We start from the raw sequence: 23,710 nt of genomic DNA on the forward strand, positions 1-23,710 counted from the left end.
CTAAATCGACTCTCGCTAACGAATCAACTTGTGACCTGGAGATGCGTAGGAATAGGACCCATTACTGACCATTTTCTTGAATAGGATATTTAGGAAGTAAACAAACGTACCTAAATATAAAATGTTTAGCAAATAAATGAAATTCAGATAACTTCAGGTAATTATTATTTTGCCAATTTCTTTGTTTTTATTGAAATCGAATGTATTTCGGAACGCGTGGTAAGAAAAATGTTTTGTTTGTGATGGCACTGTTTATTTTAGAGAATATGACATCTGAATTGTGATGACGCGTAGTAAGGAGGTCATATTTTGTGAATTTGAATTGATTTGTGATAGAACTGAGAAAAAACTGTGAAAATTATGGCAAAAAATTTACCAAAAGATTGGATTATCCTTGATTCAAAAACAAATCCGGATCGAGTATATTATTTCAATATTAAAACGAAACAATCTTCTTGGGAGCATCCAGCATCAGAACGGTTCAAAGAAGTATGTCATAATCTTTTAATCGCTGGTATTAATTATATAAAATTTTCGTATTTTACAACACGAATATACGTTATAACCTTACGAAATTGTTATGTTTGGTTGTGTCTGATACATCGTATTTCAAATAATTGGGAAATAATCTTTAAGATTAACTGCCTTATTTGAATTGAAAACTGAGTTGTATTTTCAAGAGCTGTAATAGTAAAAACGTAATTATGTATTCATCGAATTTTAGATTTCAAAAAAAATGGAAGGGTCATCTAGGAGACGCAAAAATGTGCAACCTACCACACCTGAACATAATGTTCCTGGACAAGAAATTAAAGAACCGAGAAAACTTGTTGCTAAGAGATCGCTTAAAGAATCAGAAAAAAAAACTAATGAAGAGAAAGAAACTCCACAAATGCAAGCTATTCGTGAAAAGATTCTTGCAAAGAAAGGAAAAGAGAAAACGTCTAAAACGCAAACTTCAAATTCTCCAAAAAATAATACAAGATCATCAACACTAACAAATAAAAAAGTTCCGCAGAATGAAATTGATGGAAGTGCGAAGACAAGTTGTACACCACAAATGCAAATCTTATTAGAAAAAATAGGAATGAAAAAATCAAAAAGTAAATCTAAAGTACAAAAAGTTGAAGTAATTGAAGATAATAATAATAAAAGCTCTGAGAATCTTCCAACTAAGCAGCAATTAAGAAACAAAAGTAATTTTATTTATTTGTAACGAATTTATGAATTAATTTCTTTTACTAAATGTAAATGTTATATTCATATATTTCTGTTTTAAATTGTAGGGAGAAAGGATCAAAGAAGAAAGACGTGTGATCCAAGTTTAATTGCACTGACAACCACAAAGAAAAATCGAAAATCTCTAAAAAAAAATATGGGGAAAGAACGTATGGAAAAATTAAGAAAAAGCTTAACAATGGAAAATACTACTAATAATTCCTTACCACTTGAACAAAGTATGGTTCAAAAACATGGTAATACTTTTATTATCTTACTAGTGTTATGAATTAATGGACAAATATTAGGTTTTACGGATTCAGCTTTGATGATTATGTTCTTGACACGTGTTGTTATTAAGAAAGATTTTAGCTATCACTAAAAGTTTCTTAAAAAATTATCAGCAAAATAGTTTTTAAAGATAGAGCACACTTTATTGATAAAGTAATATAAAATTAACTTGTCAAAAAGTTACAATTTCACTAATTTGGAGTTGATTGGGGTTAGTTAAGTGATGGAGCAGATAGGTTGTCTTTACCATACATACACAACTCCAATCAAATTGATTTATACCTTCTCATTAAAATCTTGTATATTGCTCATAATATTTATATGCAAATCATATTTTTTTTTATTTCTTATGTAGAGATTTTTACTTTAAATATTATTCGATTTCATCGCAATAAGCAGTTTTTTGTGTAATCTGAGAGTTTATCAGGAAAGACTAAAACGAAGTATTTCGTGAAGTTCGAAAATACGATTATTTGAAATTATTTACATGACTCACAATTTGGCATCTGCGACTAGCATTTTACTCATTACATTGTAGAATTTTTATTTAAAAAAAAACATACGATTTTCATGTTTGTATTGTCGTTTTTGTTGATATAATGAGATTGTGGTAACTGTTAGAACAATGAAATACTGAATAAACTAGAAACTCGTTCATTATTTTGAAAAAGTCGCTTCACATACAATCAAACCAGAGCGATGGGTACATGTATAGGACAAAATTCAAAATAACCCTCTTGACAGTGACATTTAATATATTTTTTTAAAAATATTACTTTTGTAGGAGATAAATTAGCTGGCATTTTCAAAAATATAGAAGTTAGACTGACACGTTTAAGGGACGAAGTTCCAAAGAATAAGGAACCAGGTGATACAGCTTCTAATAACAAAAAACCGAAAATATTGTCTGTAGAAACAGTGTTTGGTGTGATAAAACCATCCAATGATGATTCAGTTTACGAGGAAATGGATTGGGAGCCATTAGAAGATGATAAAATTACAGTTGAGGTAATATTACATATTTTGCTGAACATTTTGAAAATTTGTTTTAAGTAGTTTCTTAAGATACTTTGTATTGACATTACTTAGGTCAAGGCTGTTAGAACAGAACTTTGTACAGTAAATAACGAAGATGTATCATGCAGTGTACCAAATCAGAGTTTAAGTTATCCGCTAATATCAGAGATGCAAGAAAAAAAACAGTTGTACGTCGTCGTCGATACAAACGTGTTTTTGTCAAACATTAATGCTATTGAATTAATGAAAGAAACTAAGTTTAAGACTTTCGATCATCCATTCATTGTAATTCCATGGACCGTTATACGCGTAAGTATTACGATTTTAATACTATTTAACATACTTTCACTATTAAATGATAAAATTTGTTTCTTGAAAATTTTATGAGATCATTTTCTTGATAGGAACTTGATTATATTAAAAACAGCAATAGTAAAACCAAATCAGCTGCATTGAGCATGAAAGCAAGGAAAGCTGTCAAATACATTAATGCATTGTTTTCTTCTAAATATCCATATATTATTGGTCAAACGCGAGAAGATGCTTCAAGAAACAAAGAAAAATATTCTATTGATTGTCCAGATGATGAAATTCTGCAAACATGTTTGCAAATTCGTGAATTCGAAAAATCTGTAGTATGTACCCAATTTTACACTATAAATCTGTTTACAACAGTTTCAATGTTAATTCTTCTCTTTAAACGTAGGTGTTACTGTCGTATGATACTAATCTTTGCACCAAAGCAATGATTTACGACATAACAGCGCTTGGAAGGAACGATCCTTTTGAAAAAATCGATTATCTTAATGCATTAAATTATACAAACAATTTGTCTTTCAGTCTTAATGAACAAAGTAAGGATAGATTGAGTTTAGATGCTGTTTCAACTTTAAATTCAAAACAATACATACTAAATGAAATATTCGATGAGACGAAAAATGTTATGAGAGATTTTTTAACAGTGGTGAGTATATAATATGAATATTTAATTAACATATAATAAAAAATAAAATAAAATATAATATAATAAAAATAAGTTATTAATTAACATATATAATATTTACAAATTATTCTACTCCAGATAGTCAGCAAAGAAATGCACGAATTATATGGAGCATCATGGGAGGAATATGTTATTATGAAACCACCATGGACCGTTGTAACTGTTTTACAATGTGCCATAAAACATTGGATAGCTGCTGTCAGCGAATCATTTATGAGGAAAGCAGAAACTATTTTAAAGGAGCTATTGCAAATATTTCGAGATAAATCCGGTAATAATCCATTTCTGTTGTAGTAATAAAATAAAATATAAAATAAAAGTAAATTATTATAAAAACGTATTTTTTTAGGCGACAAAAATTTATCACAAATTGATTATGTCCTGAATGAATGTACCAAATTGATTCAGATGGTTAATGTAGTCAAATATCCAGATTTAATGTTACGTGCCATCCAGAAGATTGATGTAATTACTTTGCATCAAAATGATTTTTACGAATTTTAAATCGAACCAAGTCGAAACAAATATTATTCAGAACGTAATATTTTTAGGAGTTGAAACAACAATGCCGTATTTTCGAGAATCAGTTAAACTATCAAAACTTACAACACGCGATTGGATCGGATCCCGATAAAGTACTACGAGAGAGAAAAGCGGAGAAAGCTTTCCAGTATTTTGAAGCAGCATACACTTTTGCTCGTGATATATGGTAAGTTTTAAAATTAATTATTATATCTTATCAACTATGTAATGCAACTTGTACAGAGCTTATTTTTTTTATATAGTGGGTTGGCAGCCAGTACGGTAGCAATGCCATGTAGTTTCAACTACAATTTTCCATACCCACTTCCACCTGAGGATTATGTTAAGCGGATACAGCCGGAGCTCGCGGCAAACGTTAACCGATTATTACATACTCTTAGCGCGTATGTAATTGAAATCAAAATTATTCGATACCTCTCCTACTGCATGTTACTACACATTCAACGTTTTATTACAGTGTACTAGAACAAGCAGAAGATTCTTCCAATTACGAAACATTGTATAGACTGCATCAAGCATTGGTGATGTTTTTCCCGGATATGTTGCCTATAAAAATTGAGTTACCTGACGAAAAGTTATTGCCTTTAGACATATATTGTTGCCTGAAGGAAAAGAAGGAAATGCTAACAACAGGTTTACGCCAGTTGCAGGAACTCAGCACGCATTTCTGTAGATTAGCAAGCTATAAATGTATATAAGAGTGAGTTGTATATAAAATTGATGAAGGTATGTTGAAGCTTCGCGTATCTTAATAACAGTATATACATGTGTATGTGTGTACATAGATTATGTACATAGAGAACCGCGTACATGTAACAAGAGGCAGGAACGGCATATTGAAATTAACAGCTTTTTTATTAACAGTTCTATATATTACAAGAAATAACTTTTGTATAATGTGAAAAATAAAAATGGCCACAGCCACAGTAACAAGTGATGCTTCATCGTTATACCCCCATGATATTTTCGAGCACTCGAACAGCGTTTATTTTGATCAAGAATCGTTCGAAAGAAGTTCAGTTCCTGTATAATTTTGGAAATCCTTCCGGTGGTGGTTGCAACCAGTTCTCTTTTGGATAGACTGTGTCTTGTGTCTCGATGACATGGAAAGTGTAAGCATTTCGCGACTCCCCGCTCTTATTTGGTGTTGAGAAATGCACCACCTGTCCATGTATGAGGACGCACGTGCCTTTCTTCACTGGCACTGGTCGGAAACTGCTCAGTTGGTAGCATGGTAGTCCGCCATCGTAGACCAACAGTTCTTTTGAGTCTGGGTCTTTGTTCCTGATGTAACGACGGTGGACACCACTTTTATGAGACCCTGCTGCGAACCATAGGCACCCGTTCTCCTGAGTAGCATCGTCCAAAGCGATCCATACACCGACCACCGAGACTGGTTCTGTGTACAAGTACGTCGCATCTTGGTGCATGCTTACTGTTAACAAATGAATTTATACAATATGAAAAATGGGCTATCATATGCAATTCGAGGAGCTAAAAGTATATTTTCAGGCTACAGAAATGTTCAGAACAATTTTCTATATTATATTACGTTATATGATTATACATATAAAATATTAGAGAAAATACAAGTATGAAAAATTGTACAAAATCCACTAATTTATGAAGTAAAAACATAACTGCCTTCAATATTTAATACATAAATTTTTTTGATAGCTCTTGGAAGTTAGTATCTTGTATACATATCATATAGTATAGTATAAGTGTAGTACAAGTAATTGTGAATTCATACTGGTCTTGTCTTACTTTCTGTTCCTATTTCCGGGTTCTTGTAAAGGATCATTGATTGACAAATGGCTGGTTCTTTGTAATCCAATTGGAACATTAATTCTTTTATCCTTTCGTCGAACGAATATTTCTTCAACGTGGGGTTGAGCCAATGAAGCGCATGACCAACCTATTTTGATTTTAAATTAATAGTTAAAGTTTAAGATCATCAGGCGGCAATGTTCGATTATGTTACCTTGTGCAAAGCAATTTCAGGGTCCACCTTCAACTTGCCGTTATTGTCTAACGCATCCTTTTCATAGAACATCCTGACTATATTGGCGCTTTCGAGGAAATACTTGTCTTTACTCTGAAATAATGAATATTTTCAATTTTGTATTCGAATTAACTACCAACAAAGGAAATTCGTGGTAATCGGTTCATACCTGTTGCGACGTCTCCGTGTTGAAAATGCATCGTTCATTTTCTGGTGGCATATTTTTCGGGAATTGTTGAACGCAAGTCTTCATTTCGTCGATCTCTTCCGGTTTGAAGAAATCTTCCAGGACGACGAAGCCATCTCGCTCGTACTGTACCAAATTGAATTTGCTTGTTAGAATTATTAATACATTGTACACGATTGGTTGGGTAATAATACTATAATTATATATTGATTTCTGATCAGAATAGATGCTTCGTGGGATAAACAGGATCCATGAAGCTTCTTTTTTTTTGTTTTCTATGTACCTATCCGTAGAAGCGTATTAAAACTTGTTTACCCGAAATCTTAATATACGAAATATCTCCGGGGATGAATAATATTCATCCTCTTTTTCCAGCGTACCAAGAAGTCGTTTAATTAAAATTTCACGGAACATATACTATGCTTATACCGCGCCACGTGTTTGTCGGAGCGTGATAAACAAATCTTTGTTTTCGAACTCAATACGAGAGCCATCTTGCATGTTATGTACATATGTATCTTCAGTAAAGAGGATGCAATTAGTTTATCGACTGACCATTGAATAAATCTAAAGCTATTGTCAAGTTTTCTGGAATTCATCGAAATTGTTGAACGAAGCGATTGCTGCGATTGATTTAGACCACTCTTCGATCGCATTAAGATCTCTAATCAAGTAATCGCATGCGGATGGATCGCGGAAACCTGGCCTTGCAGTGGAAAAAGAACGACAGAACAGGTTTCAGTCCGATTGTAATTAATGCTGGTTACGTGTTTGGAAAAATGTGCGGAACACGTGGTATACGTATTTAGCGAACACGTCGTCGACGTTCAGCCGTAAACAGACGGAAAGTTATATGCTATTGTCATGGGAACTCGATACTTATCGTCTCCAGTTCGAGGCGGAGCAGTTCTCTCCCCCCCCCCCCCCTTTGTCCACTCTTTGAACAGTACTTTGTCCCAGAATCGTAAAAATACCACGTGCAAGGGCTGGCTACCACGCTAATCGAGGGAAAAGCCAGGGTAGGAAAAGACAACCTTTAGCGAATTTTTGAAAATGTTATTGAACCTTACATAGATTATATTTTTAATCGCTTTATAGTACATATACCCAGTAGTAAAAGTTTTCGTACACTCTTTTTACAATAAAATAACTTCGAAACTATCTGGGATGTTAAAAGCACCAGTTTACTGGACAATGAGTGTAACATTTTTACAATAATTGCAATTGGTTGAGATGACAAATAAGAAATAATAAAACGACGTTTTCCCAACATTTCATCTGAGCCTATAACGAAAATTCATTCATACAATGTATGTGTAAATATCGCTAGTAGCCAGAAATCTGTAAGAAATCTGGAGACTTGTTAAAACTTTCAATGCCTGTAACTCATAACAATTTCAATGTCAAATAAAAAAGTTAATTTAACTTTGTTATCATGTCAATCATTTGTAATGTTTACAAAAATGTTCTATATTGCTTAATAAACTAAGTTCAAGTCGTTTGGTCCAATTTGAACAGATTATTGTTCTACTTTAAATAGATGTACACAGACTTTATTTACTGAGTGTGTCCTAATGTAAGTCCGCGTAAAATGTTGTGAGGATATATTGGCATTTATGAACACAGTAACCACGGAAGTGAAGATCTTTTAAGAATATCTAAATAATATAAACGGATTTGTGTTTCGTCGATGAAAGTTGTGAAGAGTGGTTATAATGATATTGCTTAAAAAGTTACAGTAATATCTAAATACAATACTCATGGAATGATGGCTTTTTTCTGTTTATCTACTTATGCTTTCTGTCGGTGTGAGAGTTGATTACACGCCCGTCGCCGTTCGTATTTACTGCGCGATGAAGTCTAATTCCTCGTTCATGACCATCATTAAACACGATAGATAAGGATACAGTGAGTAACGGTAATGCTCGATGGTAAATCTTCCTGACCGGTTGTTAATATGGCCCGAGTACTGTTTCCCGAAAAGTAAAGACTCTACTAACTCTCACCTCTCCGTAATTTAATTGTCTCTTGGCGTCAAATTGACAGAATGATAGAGAATCTGTATCATGGAGAACTTGAACACATCCCTTTGTAAATCTTTATAGTTGCGGAAAGGTCCCTACCTGTTATTTTGGTTTGACTATTTTGACATTTTCAGCCATTAATTAGCAAATTGATCAAATTTGTGGTAAGTGTATAATTGCTTTAGAAAATGTTATTGTATTTATGTATAGTAAATACTGAATAAAGTTCATGATTAAGAAATTTCCTATATCCAACTTGTGAAGAAAGAAAATAGATTTCCCATAAAGCAAAACTCGGTCTTATATTAGGAACCCATTTCTCGTATCAATTTTTAGTTTCTCCTTTAAATAATAAAATATAAATATAAATAAAATAGTAAAAGAATACAAATTTCAGTTTTAATAAAAGTTGTTCTAATCGGAAATTTCGATTTAAAAACTGAACTACTTATGTTAAATAAAGGAATTCACCGTTTCAACAAATGGTAACATTTCTTCTTTAAAAGCATCAGCGTGCGAAATTCGTATTGTTATCCGAAGAACGGTTGCTGAATTTGACAAGATGCATATAATGAATCGAGCTATAAATACATCGAGCCCGACTGTACATTAGATTTTACTTGGCTTCAACTCGTTTTAATTATTGATTTTGATCCCGAACCTCGTCCGATGTTGGCCGAGTGTATGACTGTCGAAGAATCTTTAATGTTGATCTATTTGTTCGCTAAGTGAGCAATGCTAATCAAGCATTAATCATTTTTTAAAATATGATTTTTCCTTCCTGAAATCAATGTGCGGTGAGGAAAAAAGATTATTCCAAGATGTCAAAATAAGAGACGAGTCTGTAACGGAACCGGAAGTTGAAGGCCGAGGACAAGCTTTTGTTTGGTAACTTCATCCCCGAAAATAAGCGCATAATCATTTGACAGGTGGGTAGAAAAGACACTTAGTCACGGGTGCCAAAATAAACGAAAACCTAAACCGTCAAGGAAATCATGCTCCTGTCTACAATACTATTAGGCCAAACAACATAAATTCGATTCCTTTTTCTAAACTTAAAATTTAATAGTTAAACAATATGAAACATATATTTTTGTTCTAACGGTGTCCTTTTATAAACTTTTTATATTTTATTCATTAAGGTACCTACATATATTATTTAACCCTCTTAGAGCTGATCAAAAGAGTCGTGTGTACTCGAGCGAACTATAGAAAACTCGTTTGACGTAGTTTGGCAAAGTTTCGGAAAGGAATTGCAAGAATTTTGTAAAATCTGGTACTTATCAAATTCAAAAAGAGAAGAGAAATAAGAAATGAAATTGTTATTTAGTGAAAATATTAAGAAAACAATATTTGTTCAAGAGCAGCCAACAACGATGTGTCGTAGTTCGGCACTAAGAAGGATAACAATATTGTACGAATAAATATACTTCGAATAGAACAAATAATATTCATAATAGTGTTGATTACATGAATACAAAGTCACCGTGTCTTAAGCAGATCTTGAACTTTCTAATATCTTAAGCGTCCTTGGTTTAAATAATACTAAAAGCAAGCAGACATTTCGGTCATAGTTTAATAATCACTTTGAATTCACATAATATAACAATATTTCCAAGTTATTAATATAAATGAAAAATACCGAGCTGATTTTACATGCAGCTCAGAGACTGGTAAATCTAATTAGTAGGTAATTCCGGTAAGGACATTATACAGAAGACAATTACAGTGATCAAAATAATCCGTTAGGTCCATTAGGAAATCAGAATCACGCGTTATCAAACATACGGTGTCGTACGAATGCGCGCGTAAGTGTGTAAGGGAGAGAGCGGTGCGTTTAAATGTCGATGGACGGTAACAGTGGTTTGGCACAATTGAAAGAGAGATTGTGCGCAATTGAAATGAAGAGTCGTGGGTCACAATTAAACAAGTTTGAAGAAATTGAAACAATGCGTTCTGTAATCTCTCGTCCGGTTGGCGTACCTTTAGTACACGTTTAAGAGCAAAGTGCAACTTAAAACCCGAAACGTATTTTTTACCAGCTGATTATTGTGATTTGGGTAGTCTTGTTGCTTTGTCAATGTACGCTATAAGGCAATCAAATACTTTACTGTACAATGTGCCAAAACAACTTCATGTGACTACGGATTGCATGGTTTGTCTAAGTTAATACACTCGGATTTTATGTACTCTGATATATCCCTATTCAGAGAAGTTGAACCACACATTAAAGGAAAATAATGTTTTGCTCGTGTTAGTAACTTATGGAAGTTCTTAGATAGAAGGGGCTAATCTCTGTGTTCCATCTTTATGACCGTATGAAAAGGTTCAGTTTCAAACTTGAATTTCATTTTCGACTCCCCAAGTGACTTATTCTCAATTTTCTTTTTGTCATTTTTAGCCATTTTTGATCACTGTATAAACACTCGCGCCTCAGTAAACCAACGGAGCTTCAAACACGCGAGAATGCCGGGAGTGTGGCAGCATCTTTAGAGCTGTTCAACAGGCCTCGCGGCGAGCAAGGGAAAAGCTACGGGCAACCGCCTTGCGGAGTGAGAAAAGAAAGAGCGAAGTGTTTGCGTTTCCATGCCATCCTTTTTCTCCCACTTTTACGTATTGCCATTATATGCTGAATCTCGACGTAGCCTACGCACGGTCGATCTTTGTCATCGTCTTCAGCCAAATAATTTACTAATAGCTGAGGAAGGGACACCGTTGACCTGGCTTGTGGGACCTGAAGTCCGCCGATCGGTGTTTGCCCTGGACCGAAAATCGCTGTCCGTACGGGCAAGCTGTTGAACAGCTCTGCCTTAGGCGGTGTCTCCAAAACGAGGATGCGCTGTGCGCGTTGCACAGACAGAGAGACATTGTCGGCAGACCATTTCGGAGCAAATGGGTCTGTCAGGATGGCCGAGAGTAGGGATCAGGACCCTCCAAGAACAACGTGTACGAAGATTGGGACAATTGGATCGTCGATCGGCTACCGAGCAGAGGTTCCGGGTTTGATACCCGTGTGCTGCTTTTTGTTTTTCCCCGAGGTCCTACGATAGCATGCAGATATGAAAATTGTAGGGAAAATTTAAAGACAATGAGATGTAGAGAATATATTATATTTATATCTGAGTTTAATAATTGCAGGCTAGGAATTTAGCCCGAATCGTTGACGAATTTGCAGAAATGAAAAGATTTGGAACCCTAGTAGCGGATATTTTTATAGACACCTGAATTCGATAGAACTTGGAGATATACGAATAAGTGGAAGTAAAAGAATATAAGTAGAAGAAGAAGTTTTCCTTGTTTTCCATTAGTAAAACAACAAAAGATAGCCAACGTTCGTCGATTTGACGCTCCTGTGTATTCACAAAGGCGTCCATAGGCACTGTATACGGTGGCTTTTTGAAAAAATTCTCCCGATATTCGTGGATGACTCAGGTAAGCGAGTGTGAATCGGCCGGTCCAGAATAGAAAGGCGCGCGTGGGCGTTCATTCTTCTTCGTGAATGGACACGGCGCCGTCTTTCGCGTTTTCATGGGTCTGCGAGCCCGAGTTTCACGTGCTCGTTAGAAGAAAGTAACGACCAGATCTCGGAACCGATTGTTCTTTCGCGAGGGACCGTACCCGAGCAGTATCTTCGTCGCGACAATGAAATCTTTAATCGCGACAAATAACGTGACCGTGGCGTTTCATTTATTTCTTTACAGTCGTGACTAGACTGCGTGTTTTATGCATTTTTGACGAACTTTTTTTTGACCAACAATCTCGGGAAGGTTCGAAGAATTGAATTATGCCTAGGTGGTATTTATTTATTAACACAATCTAGCGTCGGCGATTTCATAATTTTCGAAATTCTATAAATTATAGTTAAAAACTGTTTAATTATTTGTTCAGTGATATTAACTATTTTAATCGTATAACAATATGTTGTTGTTGTTGTAAAACAGATTGTTAAAAAAAGGATGCTTTAGATCTTTCTTACAGAATTTAATCTTTTATTTTGTTTATTTTCGACTTAAAAAATTTAATAATCTAAATATATATAATGTCAATTATGCCGTAATTTAGCACAGTAATTGAAAATTCGATTAGTAGACTGAAACTGTTTGTTTTCTTAAAATCATCTAGCCCATACACTTTTTTCCCTTGATTGATAATATTATGACAATGACTGCGCAAGCGTCAAGATAGTTAAAGGAACACATTTTCGTTCGGTTCTCGCTGTTGACGTAATAAATTTTATTTCGCACGAAGATCGTAGTCGCAACATTATCGAACTTGTAGACCGCGAATTAAACGCGAATTAAACATAAGTTGCTCGGAATATGCGTCGCGTAAGATTTTTTCGCCCAGGATTTCTTCGATTGTCCTGTTTGCGGAAATGGAATAGGTATTTATGGCAAGGCGGCCGAGTAACCCGGAAAACGACCACGAATTCCAGTCGATGGATAAACCGGGGAGGCTCGCGACACCCCCTGGGAGGCAATCGGTGAAGATGACGACGAGACTAGGACGTGCTGTATTTTTAGGCGAACACTGTTTACTAAGAACGGGGACCCGGTGATATATTATCACTACGAAACGTTTCGCGCACTGATCTATGGCCCCGCGATAATCTACGTTCCTTCGACTTTTCCTCCGTCGGATACTTGTTTATTCAGCACGCGGAGTGCCGATTCTAGATTCGCTTTAACCGGATCAGCGAGTCAGATCTCATTTCACACTGTTCGGGAACCGCTCAACTAAGGATAGGCGATACTGAATCGATTTTTTAAATGCGATATTCGACCTTTCCTTAAATTGCTTTTTCGGTATTTGATTTCAAAACGAATCGATTGTTTCATTTAGCAACCGATTTAAGGTCACCGTAGTGACGTTAATCCCTTGCCGTACTTTAGCGAGTCAGACTCGTGATGGAGATTTATAATAATAAGCAGTTATATAGGAATGTTTATCCGTTCCTTTAAGTAGAAATCAAATTCAATAAATATAAAATTCCTTTTTCTTCTAAAAAATTAGTGCGATCGAAATAGTACTAGTCCGTAGCAATTGTAAAGAAAATGGTACGGCAAGGGGTTAATCGTAGAACAGACCTGAATAGAATACGCTCTATGTATGTACTGCGGTCATGCGCAATTAACGAACAATATAGTGCTCATCCTGGATCAGTAATGTCCAGAATTTGAAGAAATCGGAGTTTCTCTTCGCCCGTTACCTTTTATTAGATATTGAAATTAAGAGACGCATGTGTTAATTTATCCATCGCCGAGTGGACAATATTTACCCGTTGCAGGAACATATGTGCTGTTACAGACATTGTTCTCAAAAGTCGGGAATGTTATGGTTAAAGAACGGAATCTTATATCAACGGACCATTCACGACATCTACTCTACCTAAATTCGTTGCCTTCAAATACATGATTAACCTCTTAGGCACGACGCGCCACTATAGTAACTTTCGCGAATGTTTCGTGCTTTACTCAATTGTTTTATTAATTATTAAAGCAAACAATTAAAGTGAAAGTGTGTATGTACAATACACTAAGAAAAGAATGTATGTAATTAATACTATACATATATACATATATGGAAAAAATATATATTAAGAAGAAATGGTAATTTAGTTATGAATAACTTTATTTGCGCAAAATCCAGCCGTACACAAAAGGTTAATAAACGATATATTCAAATTTGAACGAACGGAAACTTGTACTTTTGTAAACGCAATTGAGGTCAACGTTTCTCTTTAGAGGGTACGCAACACTGGCGCTTTTGTAAAAATACATTTTCAGAGGGTGAACGAGGATCAGGAACGGAAGAAAAAAATTGGTCGATATCTTGTTGAAGAGCGAATAACGATTCCAACACGATTTATGGGGAAGTGATCCACTATAACCACGCCATACACCGAGCGAACCGTTTCGTGCGGCAGCATGTATCTCGAGTAATCAAAGTTTTTCGAGCCGTCAATAAATATTCGCAGCAACAATGGGCCGACGCAGCGAACCGCTGCGTGCCTTTTTCGTTTTAATTTCGTTTATTACAAAACGGCCGCGGGATTGTTCCAATAAAAAGTGTCTCGAACCATCGTGTCGCGCGGCACCTGACTTCGTTCTCGTTACATGAAAATTTGCTTCTACTGGAGAGTGGCGAGGGTGGGGGAGGGTAGTAGGTAGAAAGACTGCAGTGTAGATCGGGTTACAACGCATTGTTCCGCTCGCTCTCAAGTGGATTTTTATATGTTCGCGTGAATAAAAGAGAAACGAGGGGGGCCTCTGCAAGTGTTTGAACGCGAGCTACAACGACGGGGAGAGAACTTTTAATGAAGAGCCGTGTGTAGTGCAGAGAATACGCGTATTAATCTTTCCCGGTGGAAAGTGCGCGTCGTTTTAATTGCTTCTCGATGCTGCATCATAATTAGAAATGTTTCCAAGGATGGGAGTGTTGAGCTTTTTTTTTGTGGCGGAATGTGGAATTTGCCGATCGACATGTCGGTACCGTAGTACCAGAGCTCGGTATATCAACTTCAGGAAGTTGGAGTCTTTTCATTCTGTTTAATCACAGTGTACGTGGAGATTGTATTCCTAAAGCTACAGAGAGGAATCTGATATAGTTATAATGCCATACGTGGGCAAACGAATTATTCTCTGAGATAATGAAGAATTGACATTTTATAAACAAATTCACCTTACTTTTTGTTCACAGTGTTATATCTTCATAATTTTATTAAGATTCGCGAAACATAAGAACGTTGACAAAGTGCAATAATTAATATCGTACAACCAAAATTGGGACAAATTTTATTTGAATGACGGATAAGAGAGAAAGACTAACAAATTAAATTTTATTCGACACAGTTAACTATTATTTGCATTATTGTTCAAATAATTTTACAATCTCTATTCGAATAAAGAATTGCACAATGAATGAAAGATTATTCGAACAAAATATTTTATTGAAAAGGATTCATTCAGATAATTATGTTAGATTAATATTTATTGGAAATAATTCGAACGAAGCTCAACTCTTCTCACACTGCTAACGTTTCAACTTTAATTTGACTAAATTAAACAGGTACTTTAATTTTATGAAATGTTCAATGCGTGGTAGTTAATCTGTTACGAAGGGAATGTTGCCGGCCAACTTGAAATTTTGTCTGAATTTTCATAAGAAACAAGCAGAAAATAGTATTATTTTTTATAATGATTAGTGCGTCTTGGTTCTAAAGTCACATATGAAACAGAATCGAGTAGAAAGGTAGTCGATAATTAGCGATAATTAGAGTGGACTGATAATTCATTCCTAAATGTAGCAGGCTCGATTTATTAAACAGAAACGGAGATTGTTTTTATCTGATTGTAACAGATAGCTCTGGTTACATTAAAGTATATTCGATAGTTGCCACAAATAAACCGTACACAGCAGTTTCCTTCCGTGGCCAGGAGAAGTTTCAAGAAATATCGAACTTCTTTCGGTTTATTAAAAGTTACTTCTCTTTTATGGTATCGGGCTGGTTCGCTTTCTTCGCTTGTTGTGCGAGACAACTTTTTCAATTAAGGATCAAAAGAATTGAAATTTAATTAGTCTCCCGTTCGTTCGTCTCTCGTTTGCATCCGAGTGAAATTTGAAAGAAAGTGGGACTGCAGAAAGAAATATAGATATCGTTTCGTCATTTTTTTTCTCGCTAAATACTATAATACAGAGGATTGACAAAAAGCATTCGATTTTTGGATTGCTGATTGCAACATTGCTACCACACATTTGTCAATGAAAAAATTATTACATGTTCCCCAATTCCAATACAAATCATTCTAAGGATATAATTAAGTATAATTCAGTTTCAATACAGCAAACATTTCACCAGTTTAAAAAAAAATCATCAAGCCAGCACGTCATACGTATTCAATCGCGAAGTAGTAAGTATCAAGTTAAATATAAAGTGATACAATGTTGGAAATGATTACTCTATTTATGTAGAATTTAGCGTAAAAGTGTATCGACAAATATTTTGTAAAATAAACCGAGTTAGGCACTATTCAAGTGCCTTCGAAGAAATATTTATCTAAAATCACTATCTGAATATCACGATTATTATAAGATGATTATTCGAATATTTTATTCGAATATTTTGGAATTTATAAAAATTCGACATAATTTTCGACAAGAAAAAAAAGTTAACAAATGGAATAAGAAGAAATAAATCGACAGGCTGTGAAAAAACACTTTATCTTCTGTCATTTTTATTAATACTGACAATATTTCTGTACGAATAAATTCAAATTCGAATAAAACATTATTCGGATATTTTTATATCCATAATAAACTTTTATTCGATTCGATATTTATTCGATAATGTGAAATAAAATTTTATTCGTTATCTCTTATCCGTCATCCGAATGAAATTTCGACCGAACTCTGGAAATAAAAATGTTTTATGTCGACAGTATCGTAATTGTCAGCAGTTCTACTAAATATGTTATATTAAAATATAAAATGTGAGGCCAATGAGCATGCTGGATATAAAGCAGCCATATCGCATCTATCGCACAGATAGTGGCCCAGTTCCCCGTAAAAAGAAATCGAATTCATACGTTTTCTCGCGGGACTCATAGGGTCGTGTTTATTTTAAGGTTGCGTGGGAGTGTTCAAAACTGTCTTTTGCCGTCGAAATATATAGATAATGTGCGTTGGCCTCCCTTGGCCTTCTAATCGTCACCTTAACCGGAATCTAAAAATGGAACCACGCTGCCGCCGACACTGTCGAAAAGATGAGCCTGTGTTGTACCACGTGTAGCCGATTACTTGCATCGTTTTCGACCTGCTATCCCGGCAGATCATCGATGAAATCAACGATTTCCGACATCTCGATGTCGCCATTCTTCTCGATCGCCTTTCTTTCTCCTCTTCGCGACTCCCAAAAATCGATATGGCATTTTTATCTTCCTTTTCGTGTCGCGACAACACGTTATTGCCGCTCTGCAAAACACGGATTGACGTTCGAGGAAATTATCAGATCGTTCGAGGAAATTATCGGATCGTTCGATCGGAATGTTGTAGTTCGAAACTTCTGCAATTTCGCAAAATCCTGGCTGACTGTGACGCGATGGAATAAAGGTAAAGGACGGTGTTATATCGGTGCACGTATCGGTCGTATGAAAATATGGGTGTAATTAATGAGATGCTAATCGGACCGTCGATAATTCCAGTTAATAAAACGACGGATAAAATGACAGTGATCCGCAGGTATCGCAAATATTGAAAATACCGTGATCGGATCGTGCGCGGATAATGAGCGAATTAGTAACACTTTGCTTAATAGAGGAGCAAATAAAATGGCGATAATGTTATCGCCGACATGTTGCATCGGACGACAGCTGACGTTGCTGCTGAATTCGGCCCGGTAAGTCGATAATAATTTCTGCGGTTTCCGCGAATCAATGGACTTGGGCAAAGTAATCGACGCGTTTAGGACTTTAAAGTTTAGTTTCAGTCGACAGTTTATCAGTAAGCTTGCAACACTTGGTTAAATTACACGGTCGTTCGGGGAGCTATTTCTTTTTCGTTTTCTCCAACAAGAAACAGGACTTCTACAAGTATAAGATTTTAAAGCTCAGAAAAGTACCGGAAAGTTATTTTATTTACTGTGAACATTAAAAAATCGTAGTAAAAGAGTAAAACAACTTTCAGAACGACCTAATAAAACATTCGTGAAACCTAAGTACGAATTTCTTCTTTCTATTAAGAAAAGTATTAGGTTATTAACTTAGCTCTATAATTTTACCATAAAATCAATACATTTCATACTTAATGACCTAATAGTTAAACAGTTGTCACGTAACTAATTTTCAGACCACTCCAAGGCAATTAATGCCATTAGGACAAAGTTTACTAGTTCGATTAAAAATTCGATCTACTGAAAAAGTTAAACTAACAAGTCACATATTCTTCAACATAAATTGCGGCAAGCTAGAAGTCGCCGCGTCTATTGACTTTGAGCTCAGCGTTCGTATAAATGCACTCATTTGTTAAGACACGGAATGGAAACGGGTACATAGTAACCAGTCAGGTGGTTCTGGTGTTAATTAAGCGATCCTCACGAGACAATTCAAAGGCAATTAACGTGGCTAGGCGTCTATATAAACATGTTTGGGAAGCGGTCCACGACGGTAGGATGCTGACCCCCACGAATCGTGAGGTCGGGCTCGATTATGTCAGTCTTCTTCGATGACGACACAGACGCGGTCGGGCATCGAACGGCGAACAGTCCATTGGTCTCTCTCGTCTCTGATTTCGTCACCTGCTCGAGCGACGTACTGTTCGACGCGATTCGCTTTTAGCGAGACCGTATATAGCGCCGCGATCGATCCTCGGCTCGTTTAAGGGGGCCATCCTTTTGTGAACGTTGCAAAATTTAACAATTTCCACGACGGTATTCAGCAGCTTTGTATCAATGTTATTGCAATCTTCTAACAATGTTTTAACGCAGCTTTAACTTAGGTTCGGAGGTTTAATCGCGCCTTGACATAATCGAGCAAAGCCATTTTTGCTGGAATTCGTCGACGGATATACAATTAAGTAAATAATTCTTAGAGAAAATTGCATAAAAGACGTTTACAGAAGAACTGACCTTCTCGATCATGCCACTGGATCATTCAGTTTCAAAACTTTTCCGCCAAACTTTTCTTTGTAAACAGAGATATCAATGTTTTGATAGTGACATCAGCCAATTATCAGAGACAGTATTTCTTTGCATAGCGATGTGATCCTGCGAGTATTCCATAGAAAATAGTATGTTGAAGCAAAGGAAATCAATGATTTAATTAATTGCGTAGTACGTTCTACAAATGTGTATACAAATTCTAATTGACTTGTTCAAAGTGTTACAGAAACGAATGAAATTATATTTCTAGCTTAATTGTCTTGACATTGGTATGGAACATTTTTATTTCGCATAAAAATCCGCGATCTAATGATAACAGATGCTATTTTTAAATCATAATATCAGTATTTTGAACACGGTGGAAACAGATTTTATAAGATACTCACTGTTTGCGTCAATCGAGCTGTTATTTTTAAATAACGTTATCAATATTTTGATAGTGGATGCGAAAAATAATGTAACAAATGTTTTGCTTCAATCTCGATAAGAGATCTTACTTTTAAATAATAATATCAATATTTTGCAAGGGAGGATATATGTCGCAATCTTATAATGATAATTTCCAGATTGTCATTTTCATACAAACAATTACATATTTACGTTTGACTATATAAATGCAAAGGAAAATTCTGTTGCACCGATTGATGTTAGGTAATTGCGAAATTAATTTAATTTGACGAGGTCCTAATAGAGATTTAGCAAAATCATTTTATAAATTTCGTTCGCTTTCGTGCCACTCGAAATAAAAAACAAATTTCCATTCAATTACTGTTTTCACGGTGTATAATTTAATTACCGGGTTCGCAGAACTGTTCGAATTAATACACTCCAAAGCGAAACTTTAATTAGTCGTGCACTTAGACATCGATATTCGTATTTGCGTCAACACGTATCGCCTTGATATGTGCTTTATTAAAAATACAATGAGCGACTGCACCGTGATCCGCAAAGTTTTTGCAGCTCGCGAATCGTTTCATCACGTTTCGTTTGTATTTGCATGTTTCGATATTCCGTCATGTACGTGACAAGTGGACTCAATTTATTGCATCGATTGGGACACTTGCAAACCAACATTTCGAAAATCTTGTTCTACTTTTGCCATACTACAATCAATTTACTGCGATACTTCAGCTTTAAATGAATCATTAAGTCAGGAATGATCGCTGTCGATGGTTTATTTATCCCAATCTTCCAACATGGAGAAATGAACAATTATTAAAACGCACGAACGTTATACTTTGTGTAACTATTAAGGAATTTATTACGTTTTTGAATCGTGCGATAACTATACGACGAGGGTATGCTTTAGTTATCAATTAACAAGACAGCAACGATTTTCTCATGAAGGAGAATTACAGCAACAGTGCCGTGACTAATGGTATATTGCGCGGTGAAGACAAATCACGTTCCGAACGTAAACGAATGACTTAAAAATCAAATAAATCACGCGCAAGTTTTGACAAAACGTTTTCATAACTCAAAAATTCGACAGTTTGAATAACAGCGATATTGTTTACCGTCCACATCGCAATGCCGGTTGTCAACGTGCAGCAGCGTGCAATAGATAAAACTTTGAACACTCGAGTCTATCTACGTACGTGCGTTCTCGACAATGTATCTTATTAGGTCATCTAGAAAATTAGCTGTTTCGGGTGCATCGCAATTAGGACTTTCATTTATGGTGCCAACGAGAAGCGACGCCTTGCAAGTGTAATCCCCTGCAGCATATTTCAATCGGATTGCAACAAAAGCACAGGGTTTCAACCAGAACGATATTCGCTCCATATTCATCAATATTGCTTCGTCAAAAGATTGATCATTTGGCTCGGTGAAATATTTCGCACAGCAACAAAAGTACACGGTCGGAAGAGTCATTGAAAAATTGATCGATGAAAGTTTTGTAATAGAGAGAAGATAATCAGTGCGTACAACGTTGGCAATGAAATTATTTGGCCGTGACAAGGTCAAGGAACTACAATGGATCGCTCGCTGCACTCCAGAATTGCGTGATATTTGTTGGACTGTTTTCAAGCGGTGAAGAAATTGCAAATGCAAAGAAATTAAGTTCAGATTGCTTCTTATATACGGATAACTATAATAGTTGCATTTGAAGTGAACAATTTGTTGCTGTAGCGTAAATCGTTCTGGAAACGTATTTATTCTAGAATGGGAAGAAATTGCAAGTAAAAATCATGCTTGATTTTTGAGTCAGACTACGATCGAAATCACCGCTGTGAACAATTTGTTTTTCAACGAGAAAATATCGTTGATCGTGACAGAAATAAACCCTTTACAGTTTCGTGTTGCATGAGCATAAAAATTCATTGTTACTAGGACAATCAGACAATTTGACGACCTCTGAAATTTTTGCTATTGATGCCATAACTATACAGCGAACTTTATGCATTCATAACGAAAAACACTGTTTTTCGAACGCATAGGCAAACATTTAAGGAATCAGAAGATGCTGTGGTTTTATTTCAGTCTGACTAAAATTATTTGGAATAAAAATCAACGCTTATGTCGCTCCTGTATAACACAATCTATGCAGGAAATTTTTATTTTCTATAGAAATCCGCAATTTTATGAATTTTTCTAACACTTGTAACGAAAATGGATTCGGAGAGAATAGCTTTAATATCATTATAAATCATAATTGAAAAGAACATCGTCCAAACCACTGTTGGAAGAACGTCAGAAAACTATGTCATCAATTTGTCTGAGTCATTTTCAACGAAAATGTAGCCGAGGAAGATATCGTTCATCCTGCTAACAAAAATCCACTCTCGCAACTCCCTAAATACCGAACATACATATATTACTTGTCCAGAATATTGAAATTAAACTGGGAATCGCGGAAAGTGACCTCGAGAAGGGCCGTTCACTAGCAGAATTATGAAACATTTAGCAAACTGACCAAAGCAAACATTCAGGAGAAACGCGAACGGATGCTCGCGCAGCTCGCGGGCTCGCGAAGAAGATCTGACGAGAACTGCGTCGGAAAAGCTTCGCGTCGGGAAATGCCAGAAAGCGGGCAGCGGGCAGACTTGGTCCGGGTCCAAGAAAACCGGGGAGCCCGGGTCTCGGCTGTCAAGATTCCGTGGTTTCGGCGTTTCCACGTGGACCTCGAGGGCAGGTGATGCATGACGGCCGTGGGCCTTGACTTTACAGGGGGTCGGCGAGCGGCGCGACGTAACGGGGTCGGCGGATGAGTGTGGGTAGCTGGCTCACCTGTGACCGGATGTCCTTCATCTTGTTACGTCTGTCGAAGAGCCGGTTTCGCGTTCTGTTGGTCTCTGGGTCCGTTGCACGCTGGCCGAGCGAGTTTCTTGCGGCGAATACGTCCGTGGCCGACGACTGCTCCTACGAAATGACTAGGTGAGCCGGCTCGAGCTGTACACGAAACCTCGGGCCGGGCCGGGTCGGGCCGAGCCGAGCCGAGTCGTACGGCGTCGGACGGTCCGGGACGGGACGCGGGTCAGGTTCGGGACAGGGTCGAGAAGTCGGGTCGTCCGTGTAACGCGCAGCCGCGGGATTCGCCCTGCTTGCCCACCCGCGACTTTCCCGCGCCTTCGGAACCGTCTCGCTTTCGGCTTCGTTGGAAAGTTTCGACACCGTTGAGTAATCGTCCGTCAGCTGACCGAATGGATCCGCGTGCTCCTCGCCGGCCACTCGACGGACGATTTTTTTAGACAGATAATCGCTATCGAGAGCTGGAAAAATTCGGATTTTTGCGCGTTGCATTGTCAGAAAAATCGCGACATTACGACCGTGTGCGGACGTGCCGGGTTGCGGATATTTGCTTCAATTGACTAACCCCGATTAGCTGATTCCCGAGACGATAAGTAGTTCTTTTTGTGTCCTCAGGCAAAACGACGTTGCACGCTTTGGTTGCAACGGGTTGCATAGGCGTTACATAGGAAATCTCTTCGTTGAAAGTAAGGTGTTCAGCTGCCGACAAAAATCTGATCTTCGGCAGTTATTTCCGAGAAAATTGCTTGGTCTTTTTCTCAAATCTTATTTCGAATGTTTCATATGTTACACAGTTTTCAATATCTTTTCGTTTTTGAATTTTGTAACATGCTTGTTTTCCCGAACGAGACCACAATTTCTTGGACGTGTAACATGCGAAATGATTTTACAGCAAGAACATTTCTTCAACTTATATAATATCTATATTTAATTTCAAATAACGTACATTAATTCCCGAGAAAAGTACGAATTAAGAACAAGAAAGCGGTTACTGTAATCTAGAGGTAAATTCATTTTTTCGTGCAAATTGACAGAATTTAAGTGCACCATTCTTAATTACAGTTTGATGCCGAAGTTGTTAAGCGATGATGGAACCAATCCAGCAGGTATGATTTATCATAATACGATTGGGATATCGCTTCGGTTTACAACGTACAATGTAGGTTTTTAGGTCTTATTCAATTTCGGATGCGTTGACGTGTTCTTAAAATATTCCACGATATGATGATACTGTTTTATCGCAATATCCTTTACCGACGTCAACAGAGAGACGTACATGCTTGGAATTTAATTTCTAATATCGTGTTCGATATAACAGATGTTAATTTATTTTTACTTTACTTCAGTAGATATTACAGTTACGTAAAAAAAGATTAAAATGTTTCGGAATGAATTGCAATTAATCGCGACACCGTGAATTCTCTAATACAAAAACAATTTTTTTTGTATTTCCCGTACACAAATTAGGAAATTCATTTTCTTTTTACAAGTGTCACTAGCATGTTTATTAGAATTT

At 36.3% G+C, this 23,710-nt stretch overlaps 2 protein-coding genes across 5 annotated transcripts; one reads left to right on the plus strand and one right to left on the minus strand.

Moving 5' to 3' along the window:
• Positions 1–52: 52 nt before the first annotated feature.
• Swt1 (Swt1 RNA endoribonuclease) lies at positions 53–5,005 on the plus strand. 3 transcript variants are annotated; one of them, XM_078184675.1, is made up of 13 exons: positions 53–157; positions 262–489; positions 725–1,196; positions 1,287–1,475; positions 2,294–2,517; positions 2,599–2,835; positions 2,931–3,161; positions 3,233–3,490; positions 3,608–3,800; positions 3,879–3,994; positions 4,081–4,238; positions 4,315–4,455; positions 4,530–5,005. In XM_078184675.1, the coding sequence occupies exons 2-13, from the start codon at positions 361–363 to the stop codon at positions 4,768–4,770; spliced, it is 2,589 nt and encodes an 862-aa protein (XP_078040801.1). In that variant the 5' UTR covers positions 53–157; positions 262–360; the 3' UTR covers positions 4,771–5,005. The 3 variants fall into 3 exon arrangements, with proteins under 3 accessions (XP_078040801.1, XP_078040802.1, XP_078040800.1); XM_078184676.1 differs by lacking the exon at positions 262–489 and having other exon boundaries at positions 78–157; XM_078184674.1 differs by lacking the exon at positions 53–157 and having other exon boundaries at positions 194–489.
• On the minus strand, positions 4,909–22,324 carry Phyhd1 (Phytanoyl-CoA dioxygenase domain containing 1). 2 transcript variants are annotated; one of them, XM_078184684.1, is made up of 5 exons: positions 22,174–22,324; positions 6,247–6,390; positions 6,057–6,170; positions 5,840–5,990; positions 4,909–5,507 (listed from the first exon to the last, which is right to left on the minus strand). In XM_078184684.1, the coding sequence occupies exons 1-5, from the start codon at positions 22,192–22,194 to the stop codon at positions 5,089–5,091; spliced, it is 849 nt and encodes a 282-aa protein (XP_078040810.1). In that variant the 5' UTR covers positions 22,195–22,324; the 3' UTR covers positions 4,909–5,088. The 2 variants fall into 2 exon arrangements, with proteins under 2 accessions (XP_078040810.1, XP_078040811.1); XM_078184685.1 differs by lacking the exon at positions 22,174–22,324 and adding an exon at positions 21,860–21,936.
• Between the last annotated feature and the right edge of the window lie 1,386 nt (positions 22,325–23,710).

This window comes from Augochlora pura, chromosome 7, assembly GCF_028453695.1.
Source record: "Augochlora pura isolate Apur16 chromosome 7, APUR_v2.2.1, whole genome shotgun sequence".
NCBI classification, from domain to species: Eukaryota; Metazoa; Arthropoda; class Insecta; order Hymenoptera; family Halictidae; genus Augochlora; species Augochlora pura.

What these genes read in the sequence shown, in the direction of transcription:
- Phyhd1 (XM_078184684.1), bottom strand. Translation starts at nt 22,194, where the DNA reads ATGAAGGACATCCGGTCACAG. An exon ending in TGAAGGACATCCGGTCACAG is followed by an intron (nt 6,391 to 22,173) that starts GTGAGCCAGCTA and finishes AATTTGGTACAG; the next exon opens with TACGAGCGAGATGGCTTCGT. An exon ending in CTGAAATTGCTTTGCACAAG is followed by an intron (nt 5,991 to 6,056) that starts GTAACATAATCG and finishes AAATCAAAATAG; the next exon opens with GTTGGTCATGCGCTTCATTG.
- Swt1 (XM_078184675.1), top strand. Translation starts at nt 361, where the DNA reads ATGGCAAAAAATTTACCAAAAGATTGGATTATCCTTGATTCAAAAACA. An exon ending in ATGATAAAATTACAGTTGAG is followed by an intron (nt 2,518 to 2,598) that starts GTAATATTACAT and finishes GACATTACTTAG; the next exon opens with GTCAAGGCTGTTAGAACAGA. An exon ending in TGAGAGATTTTTTAACAGTG is followed by an intron (nt 3,491 to 3,607) that starts GTGAGTATATAA and finishes ATTCTACTCCAG; the next exon opens with ATAGTCAGCAAAGAAATGCA.